Source organism: Bombina bombina, chromosome 8 (genome assembly GCF_027579735.1).
Source record: "Bombina bombina isolate aBomBom1 chromosome 8, aBomBom1.pri, whole genome shotgun sequence".
In the NCBI taxonomy this organism is placed as follows: Eukaryota; Metazoa; Chordata; class Amphibia; order Anura; family Bombinatoridae; genus Bombina; species Bombina bombina.
Window position 1 is genome coordinate 27,878,648 of NC_069506.1, and position 18,347 is coordinate 27,896,994.

The window sequence follows — 18,347 nt, forward strand, 5'->3', positions numbered from 1 at the left end:
ACACCAATATCACTATTCAGTAAGTCGATTATATAACTTTCACTCCTTCTGTTATAATTTTATTTTCTTGTTATCCACATATAGGTGGTCTATATCTCGACACATTATTTAGTGCGTTAGTAGTTAGGGTAATATATCCCATTTGTATTTATGTAGTTTATATAATTTTGTTATATTTCTTTGATCTTCACTGTCCGTCAGCTAGTATCTTGAGTTTAACATATAAGTATAACGGACAATTAACTTTATAGTGCACTGTCATATTATTGGAGTTTTCTGTACGAATCATGATTGTGTCTACAAATATAGAGCAATCTAGCCCCAACATCGCATTTGTCTATGTATTTAACAACAATTTTGTGCGATGTATATACCTTTAAGGTGGCGATATGATTTAAGGCATTCTGCAGTATTAGTAATCTAATAACTATGTTTCTAGACTGCTCTATGTCTATATATAATTTAAAGTGTCTTAGTTGAAAATATAACTCTGGTTTTACATTGGAGGCTAATGGTGATCATTGTCGCGGTGAATAAAATCAGCTTTTCATGTTATCTGTACGAGTGTTAGAGGTTGCTCACAGCTGGTGTTACTATATGCAACTTTTAAAAACTCACTATATTACAACAGGGCCGGCATTTGACCGCGGTGATGTGTGTTATAGGTTTTATCATAATACTGTATATGTATATTGATGTGCGGAGTTCAATACAGGGACATTGATCAATACATGAGATATCATACTTTTATTGTTAATAGGATAACACAACTATATTAGTTTTGTATAGGTCTGAGGAGAACAGGTAGCTATTGGTTCGATTTTACACACCCCCAAGCAAAAGAAGGGGGAGGGAGTAACTATAGGTTTGGTAATGAGCGGCAATATATAGCCGGTTTAAAAGCTTGTTTAATTATGCCTGAGGAAACGGCCAAGTGAGCCGAGAAATGCGTAGTAAATATCACTTATTTACTTTGTTCACTCACTTGTATTATAAGGACTTTTGTTTTATCAATGATTAAAGGATTTGTTTTTATATCATTGTTTGCAATTCCTTAAGAAGTGAGTTTCTCATTACCATACCGCTGTGGAAGAGCCAGTGAGCCTGTCATCATCTGACCGCTGCAAGGAGAGTGTTTACCGGAGAGAGCAAGCTGGTTTGCTCTGACAACCAGTCTGTTTCTACAAGCAGATTGGTGTGCTCGGCAAGAGTGTGAGTACCCTGTGTATAGAATATTGCTGCATGTTTGGGCATTATTGCTGTGGATACACACATTGGTCGCCTTTGTTTGTTTTCAACCTATACAGATCTGCCTGCCGCTTTTGGAAGAAAGGAAAAAGTTTCCTGATCACTGAGAGCCCATCGTTGTCAGCTGGGATTACATTTCACTATATTATTTATCCAACGGACTGTTTGTCCTAGCTTTCGTATTGTGGACTCATTTATTGTGATATATTTTACCTAATGAAGTGCTACTTTCCTTTCCTATTATGTATATATAAATTTTAATGGGATTATGTCATTTTTATTACTATTGCACTATTTTTTTTTTTCAAATTTGACTTGTTTTTTCTTGGAAAACTTGCGGGCAAATTAGGCTCGCGAGGCTTCAAAATGCTGTTATTTATTGCGTCATTCTTGGCGCGAGTATTTTTGGGCGCGAATGTGCGTCTATCATGACACAAGTTTGTCATTTCCTGCGTCTTAGTCGACGCTAGGTTGTTTGGCGTGAAATTGTGTTTGACGCGAGTTGCGTCATTTCCGGGTGTGTGTTGATGGCAAAAATTTCTCGGCTTCCTTTTGCGCTGTGCATCATACTTGGCGCCAAAAAAATTAAGTTTTATTTTACCTCACTTCCTATATGCTCCTTGCCTTCTTTATGCTCAGAGGATTAAGCTATTTGCTTTTTTTGCCAATTTTAGCATTTGCATTTTTTCCCATTCCTGAAACTGCTATATGTGGAAATAAGATATTTTTGTTTAATGTTATTTTTCTTTTTTTTACATTTTAGAAGATGTCTCAATCTGATCCTGTCTCAGAAGCTGCTGTAGGAACCATGCTGCCTGAACACAATTCTACCAAAGCTAAGTGTATCTGTTGTAAGCTAGTGGAGATTATATCTCCAGCTGTAGTATTTAACAGTTGTCATGATAAGCTTTTGAATGCAGAAAAGGTTTCTATTAGTGCTAGTACAGTATCTGTTGTTCCTTTAACATCTAAAGTACAGGATATCCCTGTTGATATGAAAAATTATATTGCTGATGTGATACAGGCGGCTATGGCTGCTTTACCGTCTTCAAATAAATGTAAAAGGTCTTTTAAAACTTCTCATAATACTGATGAAATTTGTAATGACCGGCAAAATACTCATATATACTCCTAATATGAGGATCTCTCTGACTCAGAAGATCCTACTTCAGACATTGACACTGATAAGTCATCTCATCTTTTTAAGATTGAGTATATTCGTTCTTTGTTAAAAGAAGTGTTAATAACTTTGGATATTGAGGAGCCTGGTCCTCTTGATAATAAATCCAGTAAACGTTTAACTTCTGTTTATAAACCTCCTGTGACTACTCCTGAGGTTTTTCCTGTCCCTGATGCTATTTCTGATGTGATTGCTAAGGAATGGTCTAAGCCTGGTACTTCTTTTGTTCCTTCTTCAAGGTTTAAAAAGTTGTATCCTTTGCCAGTGGCTAAATTAGAGTTTTGGGAAAAAATCCCTAAGGTTGATGAGGCTATTTCTACTCTTGCTAAACGTACTACTATTTCTATGGAAGATAATACATTTTTTAAGAATCCTTTAGATAGGAAGATTGAACTTATCTAAGGAAAGCTTATTTGCATTCTGGCTATATGCTCAGACCTGCCATTTCTATGGCTGATGTTGTGGCTGCATTAACTTTTTAGGTTGGATAGCTTAGCACAACGGGAAAAAGACTCTTATTTGCATAGCATTGTTCGTTTGCTTCAACATGCTAATCATTTTATCTGTGCTTCTATTTTTGATATCATCAAGATTAATGTTAAATCTATGTCTTTGGCTATTTTAGCTAGAAGAGCTTTATGGCTCAAATCGTGGAATGCTGACGTGGTATCTAAATCTAGGTTACTATCTCTTTCATTACAGGGTAATTTGTTTGGTTCCTAATTGGATTCAGTTATTTACACTATTACTGGGGGGGGGTTGCCTTAAGATAAAAAGTCTTAAAGGCAAATCTAAAGTGTCTAATCGGTTTCGTTCCTTTCGTCAGAATAGAGAACAGAAAACCATTTCTTCCCCTAAAGACTCTGGCTCCAATTGGAAGCCATCTTCGAGTTGGAATAAATCCAAGCCTTTCAAGAAACCAAAGCCAGCCCCCAAGACTGCATGAAGATGCGGCCCTCGATCCAGTTCTGCTGGTGGGGGGCAGATTGAAGTTATTTCAAGATGTTTGAGCAGGTTCCATTCAGAATCATTGGATTCAGAATATTGTCTCCCAGGGGTATCGAATAGGTTTCAGAATAAGACGACCTGTGAGAAGATTTTTTCTCTCTCACGTTCCAACAAATCCTGTGAAAGCTCAGGCTTTTCTGAAGTGTGTTTTAGATCTAGTACTTTCAGGAGTGATTGTACCAGTTCCAATTCTGGAACAGGGTCTGGGTTTTTATTCAAATCTATTCATTGTCCAAAGAAGGAAAATTCTTTCAGACCATTTTGTAAGAGTCCCAACTTTCAAGATGGTGACTATAAGGACTATTCTGCCTTTTGTTCAGCAAGGTCATTACATGTCCTCAATAGACTTACATGATGTGTATCTTCATATTCCAATTCATCCAGCCCACTATCGGTTTCTGAGATTCTCTTTTCTAGACAATGCAACAGCTCCAAGAATCTTTTTGAAGGTTCTCAGTGACCTTCTATCAGTAATCAGGGAGCAGGGTATTGCGGTGTTTCCTTATTTGGACAATATCTTGGTACTGGCTCAATCTTTTCATTTAGCAGAATCTCACACAAATCAACTTGTGTTGTTTCTTCAAAGACATGGTTAGAGGATCAATTTATCAAAGAGTTCCTTGATTCCTCAGACAAGGCTCACCTTTTTAGGTTTCCAGATAGATTCAGTGTCCATGACTTTGTCTTTAACAGACAAGAGACAAATGAAATTGGTTTCTGCCTGTTGAAACCTTCAGTCTCAATCATTCCCTTCAGTGGCTATGTGCATGGAAGTTTTAGGTCACATGACCTCAGCATCGGACACGATCCCCTTTGCTTGTTTTCATATGAGACTTCTGCAGCTTTGCATGCTAAATCAATGGTCCAGGGATTATACACGGATATCACATTTGATATACTTAAATCCCAACAGTCAACTCTCTCAGTCCTGGTGGTTAGTCCATCATCGGATTATTCAAGGGGCCTCTTTTGTTCGTCCTGCCTGGACTGTGATTTTAACAGATGCAAGTCTCACAGGTTGGGGAGCTGTCTGGGGGGTCTCTGACAGCACAAGGAGTTTGGAATCCTCGAGGCGAGGTTACCAATCAATATTTTAGAACTCTGTTCTATTCTTAGGACTCTTCAGGCTTGGCCGCTATTAAAGAGAGAAGTATTCATTCATTTTCAGACAGACAATATCACAACTGTGGCATATGTCAATCATCAAGGGGGTACTCGCAGTCCTTTAGCGATGAAAGAATTATCTTAGATACTTTCTTGGGCGGAATCCAACTCCTGTCTAATTTCTGTGATACATATTCCAGGTGTAGACAATTGGGAAGCGGATTATCTGAGTCGTCAGTCTTTACATCCAGGGGAGTGGTCTCTCCATCCAGATATATTTAGTCAGATTGTGCAGATGTGGGGTCTCCCCGAAATAGATCTGATGGCTTCCTATTTTAACTAGAAGTTTCCCAGGTACCTTTCCAGGTCAAGGGATCCTCAGGCGGAGATGGTGGATGCGTTAGCAGTTGCTTGGTTTAACCAACCGGCTTACATTTTTCCGCCTCTAGTTCTACTTCCAAGGGTGATCTCCAAGATCATATTGGAACAATCGCATGTTTGTCTGATAGCACCAGCATGGCCTCACAGGTTTTGGTATGCGGATCTTGTTCAGATGTCCAGTTGCCAACCTTGGCCACTTCCTTTAAGGCCAGACCTTCTGTCTCAAGGGCCATTTTTCCATCAGGATCTCAAATCGCTAAATTTGAAGGTATGGAAATTGAACGCCTAGTGCTTAGTCATAGAGGTTTCTCTGACTCAATGATTAATACTATGCTACTGGCTCATAAGTCTGTTTCAAGAAAGATTTATTATCTGGTTTGGAAAACCTATATTTCATTGTGTTTTTCTCATATATTCTCTTGGCTTTCTTTTAGAATTCCTAGAATTTTACAGTTTCTTCAGGATGGTTTGGTTAAAGGTTTGTCTGCAAGTACTTTGAAGGGACAAATCTCTGCTCTTTCTGTTTTATTTCACAGAAAGATTGCTAAACTTCCTGATATTTACTGTTTTGTTCAGCCTTTTGTTCGTATGAAGCCTGTTAAATCAATCTCTCCTGCTTGGAGTCTTAATTTGGTTTTGAAGGCTTTGCAGGATCCTCCTTTTGAGCCTATGCATTTGCGTTTGTGTGAAATTGTTGGTGGTTCTAACAGTTTTTTCTGGCCAATGCTTCTTAGAAGTTTTATTTTATACTGACTCAGAGCATAAAAGCGCGCTTTTGTGCATGGCACAGTTTTCTTTCAGTTTCGGAGTCTCCTGATATTTTCTTCAAGTGGTAGAACAGCTTGGAATTTGGAGCTACGATTTTCTCGTAGACAGTCAGGTAGAAGCACCTCAGCTAGCTTGAGATGTAGAGGTGATCCTTATAAGAGAATATTTATATTAGTCTTAAAGTAAAATGTCTTTCTTAAAGTGACAGATTTATTATTTATTTTTTTCTGTTGTTTGGGGCCATGTCTGACACAGGAATCTGCTATTATGAATTCATGTCCATTGTGCTTAGAGGCACATATTGTTACCCCTATGCAATTTTGTTCCTCTTGTGTTAAGAGGACATTACAATGTAAAGATCAAGTTCTTTTTGCTGAGCCTAATGTCTCTCAGGATGATGCTGTTCAGGTAATACCACAGCTTTCTCCTGCTACGTCCCAAACCTCTATGGCGTCACATATAGTGCCCTGCAGTTCCTCGCAGCCTCCTGGAGGTGTCTATTTGACAGCAGATATTGCTGCACATGTATCTTCTGCAGTATCTGCGACATTATCTGCTTTTCCCATGCTAAAGGGAAAACACAAGAGGAAAATTAGAGAGTCAGATAGTAAGGTTTTTGTTCGTCTGCTACTCAGGTTGCCCTTCCTCATAAGTCTGATGAGGAGGATACATCGGTAACCTCTGAGGGTGAAATCTCAGATTCGGACAGTATAATTCCTTGATCTGATGCTGAAGTAGTATCCTTCAGATTTTAGCTTGAACACCTTTGTGTATTGTTAAAGGAAGTTTTGGCTACTTTGGACGACTCCGACCTGCCTGTCGTCAACCCTTAGAAATCAAGGAAACTTAATAAATGCTTTGATGTTCCTTCCTCTGTGGAAGTGTTTCCTGTTCCAGACCGTGCTACAGAGATTATTGCGCAGGAATGGCAGAGGCCAGAGATACCTTTTTCCGCGTCTCATGTTTTTAAAAAGATGTTTACTGTTACTGACTCCATTAAAGATTCTTGGCGTACTGTGCCTAAAGTAGAAGGGGCCATTTCTACTCTGGCTAAGAGAACTATTATTCCTATAAAGGATAGCTGCTCTTTTAACCCCTTAAGGACCAGCGACGTACCCTGTATGTGACTGGCCTTTTTTTGGGACTTGATTGTTTTATAGCGCGGTCTTGCCACCAGCGTTGAGACTGCTCTATTCCACAAAGCCTGCTGGAGGGAGGGCATTAATAGCATGTTCTTGCTGGACTTGTGCTATTATGTCCGGAAAAAAACCCTTAACGACCAGTGACATACAGGGTACATTGTGATCATTAAGGGGTTAAGGATCCAATGGATAAACAGCTTGAGGCTTATTTGAAGAAAATGTATGTTCATCAAGGTCTTCAATGGCAACCAGCAGTTTGTATTGCCACTGTGTCTAGCGCAGCATCTTATTGCTATGATGCCTTGTCTGATTCTCTTCAAGTAGAGACTCCTTTGGAGGAGATCCAAGACAGGATTAAGGCTCTCAAGCTAACCAACTCCTTTATTTCTGATGCTACTATGCAAATTATCAAACTGGGAGCCAAGATATCTGACTTTGCGGTGCTAGCTTGCAGGGCGTTGTGGCTGAAACCTTGGTCAGCGGATGTTACGTCTAAGTCCAAGCTTCTAGCGCTTCCTTACAAGGGTAAGACTTTGTTTGGACCTGGTCTAGCAGAATTAATTTCTGACGTTACTGGTGGGAAAGGGTCTTTTCTACCACAAGACAAGAAAAATAGACCTAAAGGACATCAAAGTAATTTTCGTTCCTTTCGTAACTTCAAAGAAAAGTCTTCCTCTACCTCTTCCAAGCAGGAACAGTCCAAGTCTTCTTGGAAACCCAATCAGTCTTGGAACAAGGGGAAGCAATCAAAGAAACCCTCACTCTAAATGAGCATGAAGGATTTGCCCCTGGTCCGGAATCGGATCAAGTGGGGGGCAGGCTTTCTCTGTTTTATCAAGCATGGGTACGAGATGTCCCAGATCCTTGGGCCGTGGACAAAGTATCTCAGGGTTACAAAATAGAATTCAAGACTTTTCCTCCCAGGGGCAGGTTTCACCTATCAAGATTATCTTTAGACCAGATAGAGAGAGGCATTCTTTCTTCCATGTGGGTGATGGTTCCAGTTTCTGTAAGGGAACAGGGTCTAGGATTCTTTGTACTAGGTTGGGTTTTCTTCCTATAGTAGTTTTGGATAGAAATATTAATCAGGAAATTGTTGTTCCTTCTCTATGTCCTAATCCTTTTTCTCATAAGGAACGTCTGTTGCACAACTTAAACGTAGTACATGCTCTAAAATTCTACCTTCAGGCGACTAAAGATTTTCACCAGTCCTCTGCCCTGCTTGTTTGTTTCTCTGGAATGTGTAAAGGTCAGAAAGTGGGTATTGGTACCCACTAGTAATGACGTCATGGACTCTCCATATCTTAGGAAAGAAAACAAAATGTATGCTTACCTGATAAATGTATTTCTTTCCGGATATGGAGAGTCCACGACCCCACTCTTTAATTAATTTAAGACGGTTATTTTTTTAGTAATCCTAAGGCACCTCTAGATCTTTGTGTTTTTCCTTTATCCATTTCCCTTCGGTCGAATGACGGGGATTATGGGTAGGGGAGTGACACTTAACACCTTTGCTGTGTTGCACTTTGCCTCCTCCTGCTGGCCAGGAGTGATATTCCCACTAGTAATTGATGACGTTGTGGACTCTCCATATCTGGAAATAAATTTATCAGGTAGGCATACATTTTGTTTTTTTCCTGAAATTTCATAAATAGATTTGATTAAAAACCATTTTCCTAGCTTAAAATCTGTTTTTGGACTGTCCATTTTTAAGACTTTGAAAAGAAAAATAATTTGTCAGGGTATGATTAGTGGAACAAAGTAAAAACCTAATTAAATAGAAAGCTATGCATATAGCACTATGGAAAGAAAATGAGAGATATGTTATGCAAAGTAGTGCATCATTACAGTAAGGGAATTTAGCACTCAAAATAAGAGAAAGTAACAAAATATCTTTATTAAGAAAATGCTATGTGGGCAGAGAAAATCCCGCTATTCATGGCAATACCTTTTGTACACAATATAAATAGTTACTAACATAGCTAGTAAAACCATCAGTACACTCAATAAATCAAAAAGGCAAAAGTCAAATCCAAAAACAGCATAATGCAACAGACAGCACAAAGAAAACCGGTCACTTAGGAGCAAGGATGTAAGCCACAGAAGCAAAAGTTAGCTAGAAAGTGGAGCAAATAACAGGTAAGTGGAGCAGTATATATCACACATAACAGAACAGCCTGCTAAAAGGGGGAGGTAGCGTCACCATAGAGGGGATCATCACTGCTGAAGACTGACGGATCTTCACCCTCCTATACATGCCACAGCCACACCAGCTTGGTGCTTAGTAAGCTCTGGCGTGTAGAGTGACTTCCACAATGAAACAGCACTCAGCAATATCCTCCCAACTCCTGTTAGTGTCTTCAGCCTCCCATGTACACCACAGCCATATTGGCTCGGCGCTTGACGACCACGGACCAACTGCTCCCACTAGATAGGACGCCAACACGCATTTCACCCCCTAAGGGTTCTGGGGCTTCCTTTTGCTTCTGTGGCTTTGTCTTTTTGATTTTTTGAGTGTACTGATGGTTTTACTAGCTCTATGTATACTTGGTACAAAAGCCGTTGCCATGAACAGCAGGTTTCTCTGTGCCCACATAGTATTTTCTTAAAGGGACAGTCAAGTCCAAGAAAAACTTTCATGTTTCAAATAGGGCATGTAATTTTAAACAACTTTCCAATTTACTTTTATCACCAATTTTGCTTTGTTCTCTTGGTATTCTTAGTCGAAAGCTAAATCTAGGAGGTTCATATGCAAATTTCTTAGACCTTGAAGGCTGCCTTTAATCTAAATGCATTTTGATAGTTTTTCACCACTAGAGGGCGTTAGTTCACATGTTTCATATAGATAACATTGAGCTCATGCACGTGAATTTACCAAGGAGACAGCTCTGATTGGCTAAAATGCAAGTTTGTCAAAAGAACTGAAATAAGGGGGCAGTCTACTGAGGCTTAGATACAAGGTAATTACAGAGGTAAAACATGTATAATTATAACTATGTTGGTTATGCAAAACTGGGGAATTAGTAATTAAGGGATTATCTATCTTTTAAAACAAAAAAAAAATCTGGTGTTGACTGTCCCTCTAATAAAGATATTTTGTTACTTTCTAAAGTTTTGAGTGCTGAATTCCCTTACTGTTATTATGCTCTACTTTACATCACATATTATCTCTCGTAATTTTATTTTCATAAGTTGTATTTAAATCAACAGTAGTCACCTTGTAATTTCAATACCTTTCTGTTGTGTTGCTAAAGAATAACATACAGGCCAAGTCTAAATGTTTTTTAAAAAAATTAACATCCTTTTTAGTGCAGTTGTTTTTCTGTAGCCAAAGTCCACCCACAATTTTTATTTTTCTAAAAAAATGTTTTTCATTAGCCAATCTGGGCTTGAATCTGCAGACAATAAGGCTAGCTATAGTCATGATGTTAGTATAAAGTACATTGTTTTGCAGCTATCTTCAATTAGGGAAAGAGATCTAGCAGGATATGGTTATCAAAATTCGAAAATCTAAATTACATGATGTAGTCAAAATACAAAGGATTTTATAACTGAGTGTTAAACAAATTGCCATTCTTTTTTTACAGCTTTTGAATGTCGGTCCGAGGCGTTCTCAGCCAGGCCAAAGGCGAGGAGAGCCCAGGAAAATCATAATGAACATTTCAGTGACGGACGACGTGCACCTTAAGAAGTCGGAGAATGCCTGGAAACCCGGCGTGAAGAGGGAAGGTCAGCCAGATGACCCCGACAACGTCAGAACCCAGGTATAGCTACGAGACTTTTCTTGTGATATATCATCCTGACTATATGATAAAATAAGTTCTAGGACCAGTAGTTAGAATTAGAGCATATAATGTTTGCAGAAGAGCTGGACACAAGTTAAAGGTTCTAAAAGTCTTAAGATTTGTTGCTTTTGAGTATATTTAAGTAGTCTTCTTTGCTGTTACCGTTTAGATTACACTCTTTAAATAATTGTGCTCTGTTATGAGTAATTAAAGTGCCATGAAACCCAAACTTCCATAATTCAGATACTTTTTTTTTTTTAACCTGTGCAATGTATCAAATTTGCTTAGTTCTGTTGGTATTCTGTGTTGAAGAACTTGGAGCACTATTTGGCAGCAATTTTGGAAGAACACTTTTACGTTTGCACAATCAGTAGAATAATTCTAGCAAAATTGCTGTCATATAGTGCTCTAGACATGCTCATACTACATGTTACCTATCTGAATCTTGAAAGAAAATAGTTGGGTTTCATGCCCGTTTAATAAAATTTTTGTTTTGCATCATTCATTTTTTTTTTCTTTTAGCTGATTTCCCCCCCCCCCCCTTCTTTCCTTTCCAGGCTCTATTTCGTAAGGTCCGGAGTATCTTGAATAAATTGACCCCTCAGATGTTCAACCAGTTAATGAAACAGGTGACAGATTTAACTGTTGACACAGAAGAACGTCTCAAAGGAGTAATTGACTTGGTCTTTGAGAAAGCGATTGATGAACCGAGCTTCTCAGTGGCCTATGCCAACATGTGCCGATGCCTTGCTACGGTATGTGAAGACAAAAATAAAGTGTATTTAGCTTTTGTTAAAGGGACATTGGACCATTATGGATTTGGTTAGACAGTAAATCTCACATTACTCTAGTGGCCAAGACAGAATAGTTTTTATTTAATGTTAACCACATCAGTTTAATACAAAGGTTAAGAGATATAATACTTTACATGTATATAGCAGTAAATGTGTTTTTTATATTACATGTGTGTATATATATTAGTGTTTAGAATAGATTATCTCCAGCACCTGTGTATCTAGTGGGTGACAACGCCATCCAGGACCTCACACCAAAAGTTAATCCAATAGAGAAACATGATTAAGGGGTAACACCCCAAATGTCGTTGTTTTATTGTCTTTTTTGGAGTTGAAGTGAATAAATAATACAGCTTTTAAGATTACTGGAGTGCTGCCATCTGATTTGCTGTATTATATATATTAGTAAATCATATCTTTATTTCTGCATACAACCAAGTGCAGTGTGTGTGTATGTTTGTAATATATATATATATATATATATATATTTATTAGGGCTGCAGTTAACGATTATTTTCATAATTGATTAATTGGCCGATTATTTTCTCGACTAATCGGATAAAAAATAAATCAATCATTTTTTCCTCTATTTAAAATAAAATCCACATACTGAGTGTTATAAATATAAACTTCAGACTAAAACTTTACATTAACACAACTGTTTGTCCAATTTTTAAGCAGCAGAGCACAGTTTTATAATTAAGCAAAACAAAACCACAAACTGTTTGAAAAGAGGTAGAACTAGAAAGAGGTAGACAATCACGGTTTATAACATTCTGTTCAGTCTTTTACTCTTAGCATTGAAATGCAAAAATGTCAACACGACCACATGCTCCTGGCTGAGGCTGGCTCTCTTTTCTCTTGTAAGGTGTATCCAGTCCACGGATCATCCATTACTTGTGGGATATTCTCATTCCCAACAGGAAGTTGCAAGAGGACACCCACAGCAGAGCTGTCTATATAGCTCCTCCCCTAACTGCCATACCCAGTCATTCTCTTGCAACTCTCAACAAACATGGAGGTAGTAAGAGATAAGTGGTGAAATGTAGCTGTTATTTTGCTTCAATCAAAAGTTTATTATTTTTAAATGGTACCGGAGTTGTACTATTTTGTTCCAGGCAGAAAAATAGAAGAATCTGCCTGTGATTTCTATGATCTTAGCAGGTTGTAACTAAGATCCATTGCTGTTCTCACACATGACTGAAGAGAGAGATAACTTCAGCGGGGGAATGGCGTGCAGGTTATCCTGCTATGAGGTATGTGCAGTTAAGATTTTTCTAGAAGATGTGAATGCTAGAAAATGCTGCTGATGCCAAATTTATGTAAGGTAAGCCTAAATACAGTGATTTAATAGCGACTGGTATTATGCTTACTTTCTGAGGTAATACTCTTTTATATTTACAATATAAAATGTTTGCTGGCATGTTTAAACGTTTTTATATATACTTTGGTGATCAAACTTTATTGGGGCCTAGTTTTTTCCACATGGCTGGCTTAAATTTGCCTAGAAACAGTTTCCTGAGGCTTTCCACTGTGTTACTATGAGTGGGAGGGGCCTAATTTAGCGCTTTTTTGCGCAGTAACTTTTACAGACTGAGACATCCAGCTTCCTCCAGGAGTCCCCTGAATGCTATAGGACATCTCTAAAGGGCTCTTAGGCTTCCCAAAATCGTTTGTTGGGGAAGGTAGGCCCACAGCAAGGCTGTGGCAGTTTGGTGTGACTGTTAAAAAACGTCTATCGTTTTTTTGATCCGTTTTTTGAACTAACGGGTTAATCATCCATTTGCAAGTGGGGGCAATGCTCTGTTAGCTTATTATACACACTGTAAAAATTTCGTTTGATTTACTGCCTTTTTTCACTGTTTTTCAAATTCTGACAAAATTTGTTTCTCTTAAAGGCACAGTACCGTTTCTTATATTTGCTTGTTAACTTGATTTAAAGTGTTTTCCAAGCTTGCTAGTCTCATTGCTAGTCTGTACAAACATGTCTGACATAGAGGAAACTCCTTGTTCATTATGTTTAAAAGCCATTGTGGAACCCCCTCTTAGAATGTGTACCAAATGTACTGATTTCACTTCAAGCAATAAAGATCATATTCTGTCTTTAAAAAATTTATCACCAGAGGAATCTGACGAGGGGGAAGTTATGCCGACTAACTCTCCCCACGTGTCAGATCCTTTGACTCACGCTCAAGGGACTCATGCTCAAATGGCACCAAATACATCTAGGGCGCCCATAGCGTTTACTTTACAAGACATGGCGGCAGTCATGGATAATACACTGTCAGCGGTATTAGCCAGACTACCTGAATTTAGAGGAAAGCGAGATAGCTCTGGAGTTAAACGAAATACAGAGCATACTGACGCTTTAAGAGCTATGTCTGATACTGCCTCACAATATGCAGAAGCTGAAGAAGGAGAGCTTCTTTCTGTGGGTGATGTTTCTGACTCAAGGAAGATGATGCAACCTGATTCTGATATCTCTACATTTAAATCTAAGCTTGAACACCTCCGCGTGTTACTCAGGGAGGTTTTAGCTGCTCTGAATGACTGTGATACAATTGCAGTGCCAGAGAAATTGTGTAGACTGGATAAATACTATGCAGTGCCGGTGTGCACTGATGTTTTTCCAATACCTAAAAGGTTTACAGAAATTATTACTAAGGAATGGGATAGACCAGGTGTGCCGTTCTCTCCACCTCCTATTTTTAGAAAAATGTTTCCAATAGACACCACCACACGGGACTTATGGCAGACAGTTCCTAAGGTGGAGGGAGCAGTTTCTACTCTAGCAAAGCGTACTACTATCCCTGTCGAGGACAGTTGTGCTTTCTTAGATCCAATGGATAAAAAGTTAGAGGGTTACCTTAAGAAAATGTTTATTCAACAAGGTTTTATCCTACAGCCCCTTGCATGCATTGCTCCTGTCACTGCTGCTGCGGCGTTCTGGTTTGAGCCTCTGGAAGAGGCTTTACAGGTAGCGACTCCATTGGATGACATACTTGACAAGCTTAGAGCACTTAAGAGCTATGTCTGATACTGCCTCACAATATGCAGAAGCTGAAGAAGGAGAGCTTCTTTCTGTGGGTGATGTTTCTGACTCAGGGAAGATGATGCAACCTGATTCTGATATCTCTACATTTAAATTTAAGCTTGAACACCTCCGCGTGTTACTCAGGGAGGTTTTAGCTGCTCTGAATGACTGTGATACAATTGCAGTGCCAGAGAAATTGTGTAGACTGGATAAATACTATGCAGTGCCGGTGTGCACTGATGTTTTTCCAATACCTAAAAGGTTTACAGAAATTATTACTAAGGAATGGGATAGACCAGGTGTGCCGTTCTCTCCCCCTCCTATTTTTAGAAAAATGTTTCCAGTAGACGCCACCACACGGGACTTATGGCAGACAGTTCCTAAGGTGGAGGGAGCAGTTTCTACTCTAGCAAAGCGTACTACTATCCCTGTCGAGGACAGTTGTGCTTTCTTAGATCCAATGGATAAAAAGTTAGAGGGTTACCTTAAGAAAATGTTTATTCAACAAGGTTTTATCCTACAGCCCCTTGCATGCATTGCTCCTGTCACTGCTGCTGCGGCGTTCTGGTTTGAGTCTCTGGAAGAGGCTTTACAGGTAGCGACTCCATTGGATGACATACTTGACGAGCTTAGAGCACTTAAGCTAGCCAATTCTTTTGTTTCTGATGCCATTGTTCATTTGACTAAACTAACGGCTAAGAATTCTGGTTTTGCTATCCAGGCGCGCAGAGCGCTATGGCTTAAATCATAGTCAGCTGACGTTACTTCAAAGTCTAAGCTGCTTAACATTCCCTTCAAGGGGCAGACCCTATTCGGGCCTGGTTTGAAGGAGATTATTGCTGATATCACTGGAGGAGAAGGTCATGCACTTCCTCAGGATAGGTCCAAATCAAGGGCCAAACAGTCGAATTTTCGTGCCTTTCGAAACTTCAAGGCAAGTGCGGCATCAACTTCCTCTAATGCAAAACAAGAGGGAACTTTTGCTCAGTCCAAGACAGTCTGGAGACCTAACCAGACCTGGAACAAGGGTAAGCAGGCCAAAAAGCCTGCTGCTGCCTCTAAGACAGCATGAAGGAACGGCCCCCTATCCGGTAACGGATCTAGTAGGGGGCAGACTTTCGCTCTTCGCCCAGGCGTGGGCAAGAGATGTTCAGGATCCCTGGGCGTTGGAAATGATATCCCAGGGATATCTTCTGGACTTCAAGGCTTCCCCCCCCCCCCCCCCCCCCAAAGGGAGATTTCACCTTTCACAATTATCTGCAAACCAGATAAAGAGAGAGGCATTCTTACACTGTGTAAAAGACCTCCTAGTTATGGGAGTGATCCATCCAGTTCCAAAGGAGGAACAGGGACAGGGATTTTACTCAAATCTGTTTGTAGTTACCAAAAAAGAGGGAACCTTCAGACCAATTTTGGATCTAAAGATCTTAAAAAAATTCCTCAGAGTTCCATCATTCAAGATGGAGACTATTCGTACCATCCTACCTATGATCCAGGAGGGTCAATACATGACCACAGGGGATTTAAAGGATGCTTATCTTCACATTCCGATACACAAAGATCATCATCAGTTTCTCAGGTTGCCTTCCTAGACGGGCATTACCAATACCTTTGTAGCTCTTCCCTTTGGGTTAGCTACAGCCCCAAGAATTTTTACGAAGGTTCTGGGGTCGCTTCTGGCGGTCCTAAGGCCGTGGGGCATAGCAGTGGCCCCTTATTTAGACGACATCCTGATTATGGCGTTAAACTTCCAAATTGCCAAGTCTCATACGGACATAGTGTTGGCATTTCTGAGGTCGCATGGGTGGAAGGTGAACGAGGAAAAGAGTTCTCTATCCCCCCTCACAAGAGTTTCCTTCCTAGGGACTCTGATAGATTCTGTAGAAATGAAAATTTACCTGACGGAGTCCAGGTTATCAAAACTTCTAAATTCCTGCCGTGTTCTTTATTCCATTCCTCGCCCTTCGGTGGCTCAGTGCATGGAAGTAATCGGCTTAATGGTAGCAGCAATGGGACATAGTGCCGTTTGCACGCCTACATCTCAGACCGCTGCAACTCTGCATGCTCAGTCAGTGGAATGGGGATTACACAGATTTGTCCCCTCTACTAAATCTTGATCAAGAGACCAGGGATTCTCTTCTCTGGTGGCTATCTCGGGTTCATCTGTCCAAAGGTATGACCTTTCGCAGGCCAGATTGGACAATCGTAACGACAGATGCCAGCCTTCTAGGTGGGGTGCAGTCTGGAACTCCCTGAAGGCTCAGGGATCGTGGGATTCTAGAACTAAGAGCGATATTCAATGCTCTTCAGGCTTGGCCTCAGCTAGCGACAATGAGGTTCATCAGATTTCAGTCGGACAACATCACGACTGTGGCTTACATCAACCATCAAGGGGGAACAAGGAGTTCCCTAGCAATGTTAGAAGTCTCAAAGATAATTCGCTGGGCAGAGATTCACTCTTGCCACCTATCAGCTATCCATATCCCAGGTGTAGAGAACTGGGAGGCGGATTTTCTAAGTCGACAGACTTTTCATCCGGGGGAGTGGAACTCCATCCGGAGGTGTTTGCACAATTGGTATATTGTTGGGGCAAACCAGAACTGGATCTCATGGCGTCTCGCCAGAATGCCAACTTCCTTGTTGCGGATCCAGGTCCAGGGACCCCAAGGCAACGCTGATAGATGCTCTAGCAGCGCCTTGGTCCTTCAACCTGGCTTATGTGTTTCCGCCGTTTCCTCTGCTCCCTCGTCTGATTGCCAAAATCAAGCAGGAGAGAGCATCAGTGATCTTGATAGCGCCTGCGTGGCCACGCAGGACTTGGTATGCAGATCTAGTGGACATGTCCATCTTTTCCACCATGGACTCTGCCGCTAAGACAGGACCTTCTACTTCAAGGTCCTTTCAACCATCCAAATCTAATTTCTCTGAGGCTGACTGCCTGGAGATTGAACGCTTGATTTTATCAAAGCGTGGTTTCTCCGAGTCAGTCATTGATACCTTAATTCAGGCACGAAAGCCTGTCACCAGGAAAATCTATCATAAGATATGGCGTAAATATCTTTATTGGTGTGAATCCAAGGGCTACTCATGGAGTAAGGTCAGGATTCCCAGGATATTATCTTTTCTCCAAGAAGGATTGGAGAAAGGGTTGTCAGCTAGTTCCTTAAAGGGACAGATTTCTGTGCTATCTATTCTTTTGCACAAGCGTCTGGCGGATGTCCCAGACGTTCAGGCATTTTGTCAGGCTTTAGTTAGAATCAAGCTTGTGTTTAAACCTGTTGCTCCACCTTGGAGCTTAAATTTGGTTCTTAAAGTTCTTCAGGGGGTTCCGTTTGAACCTCTTCATTCCATAGATATCAAACTTTTATCTTGGAAAGTTCTTTTTTTGGTAGCTATTTCCTCGGCTCGTAGAGTTTCCGAGTTATCTGCCTTACAATGTGATTCTCCTTATCTGATTTTCCATGCAGATAAGGTAGTTCTGCGTACCAAGCCTGAGTTTTTACCTAAGGTGTTATCTAATAAGAATATCAATCAAGAGATTGTTGTTCCGTCTTTGTGTCCTAATCCTTCTTCAAAGAAGGAACGTCTATTACACAATCTGGACGTGGTTCGTGCTTTAAAGTTTTACTTACAAGCTACTAAAGATTTTCGTCAAACATCTGCTTTGTTTGTTGTCTACTCTGGACAGAGGAGAGGTCAAAAGGCTTCAGCAACCTCTCTTTCTTTTTGGCTAAGAAGCATAATCCGCTTAGCCTATGAGACTGCTGGCCAGCAGCCTCCAGAAAGGATTACAGCTCATTCTACTAGAGCTGTGGCTTCCACATGGGCCTTTAAAAATGAGGCTTCTGTTGAACAGATTTGCAAGGCGGCGACTTGGTCTTCGCTTCATACTTTTTCAAAATT

The 18,347-nt window shown here is 40.2% G+C and overlaps 1 protein-coding gene across 1 annotated transcript in view; it reads left to right on the forward strand.

Moving 5' to 3' along the window:
- The window catches only part of EIF4G3 (eukaryotic translation initiation factor 4 gamma 3), a 477,611-nt gene that overhangs the window by 352,524 nt on the left and 106,740 nt on the right, over window positions 1-18,347 (forward strand). Inside the window, 2 exon segments of the mRNA XM_053690236.1 lie at window positions 10,419-10,595; window positions 11,174-11,371. Of these exon segments, the coding sequence (XP_053546211.1) occupies window positions 10,419-10,595; window positions 11,174-11,371 (375 nt within the window).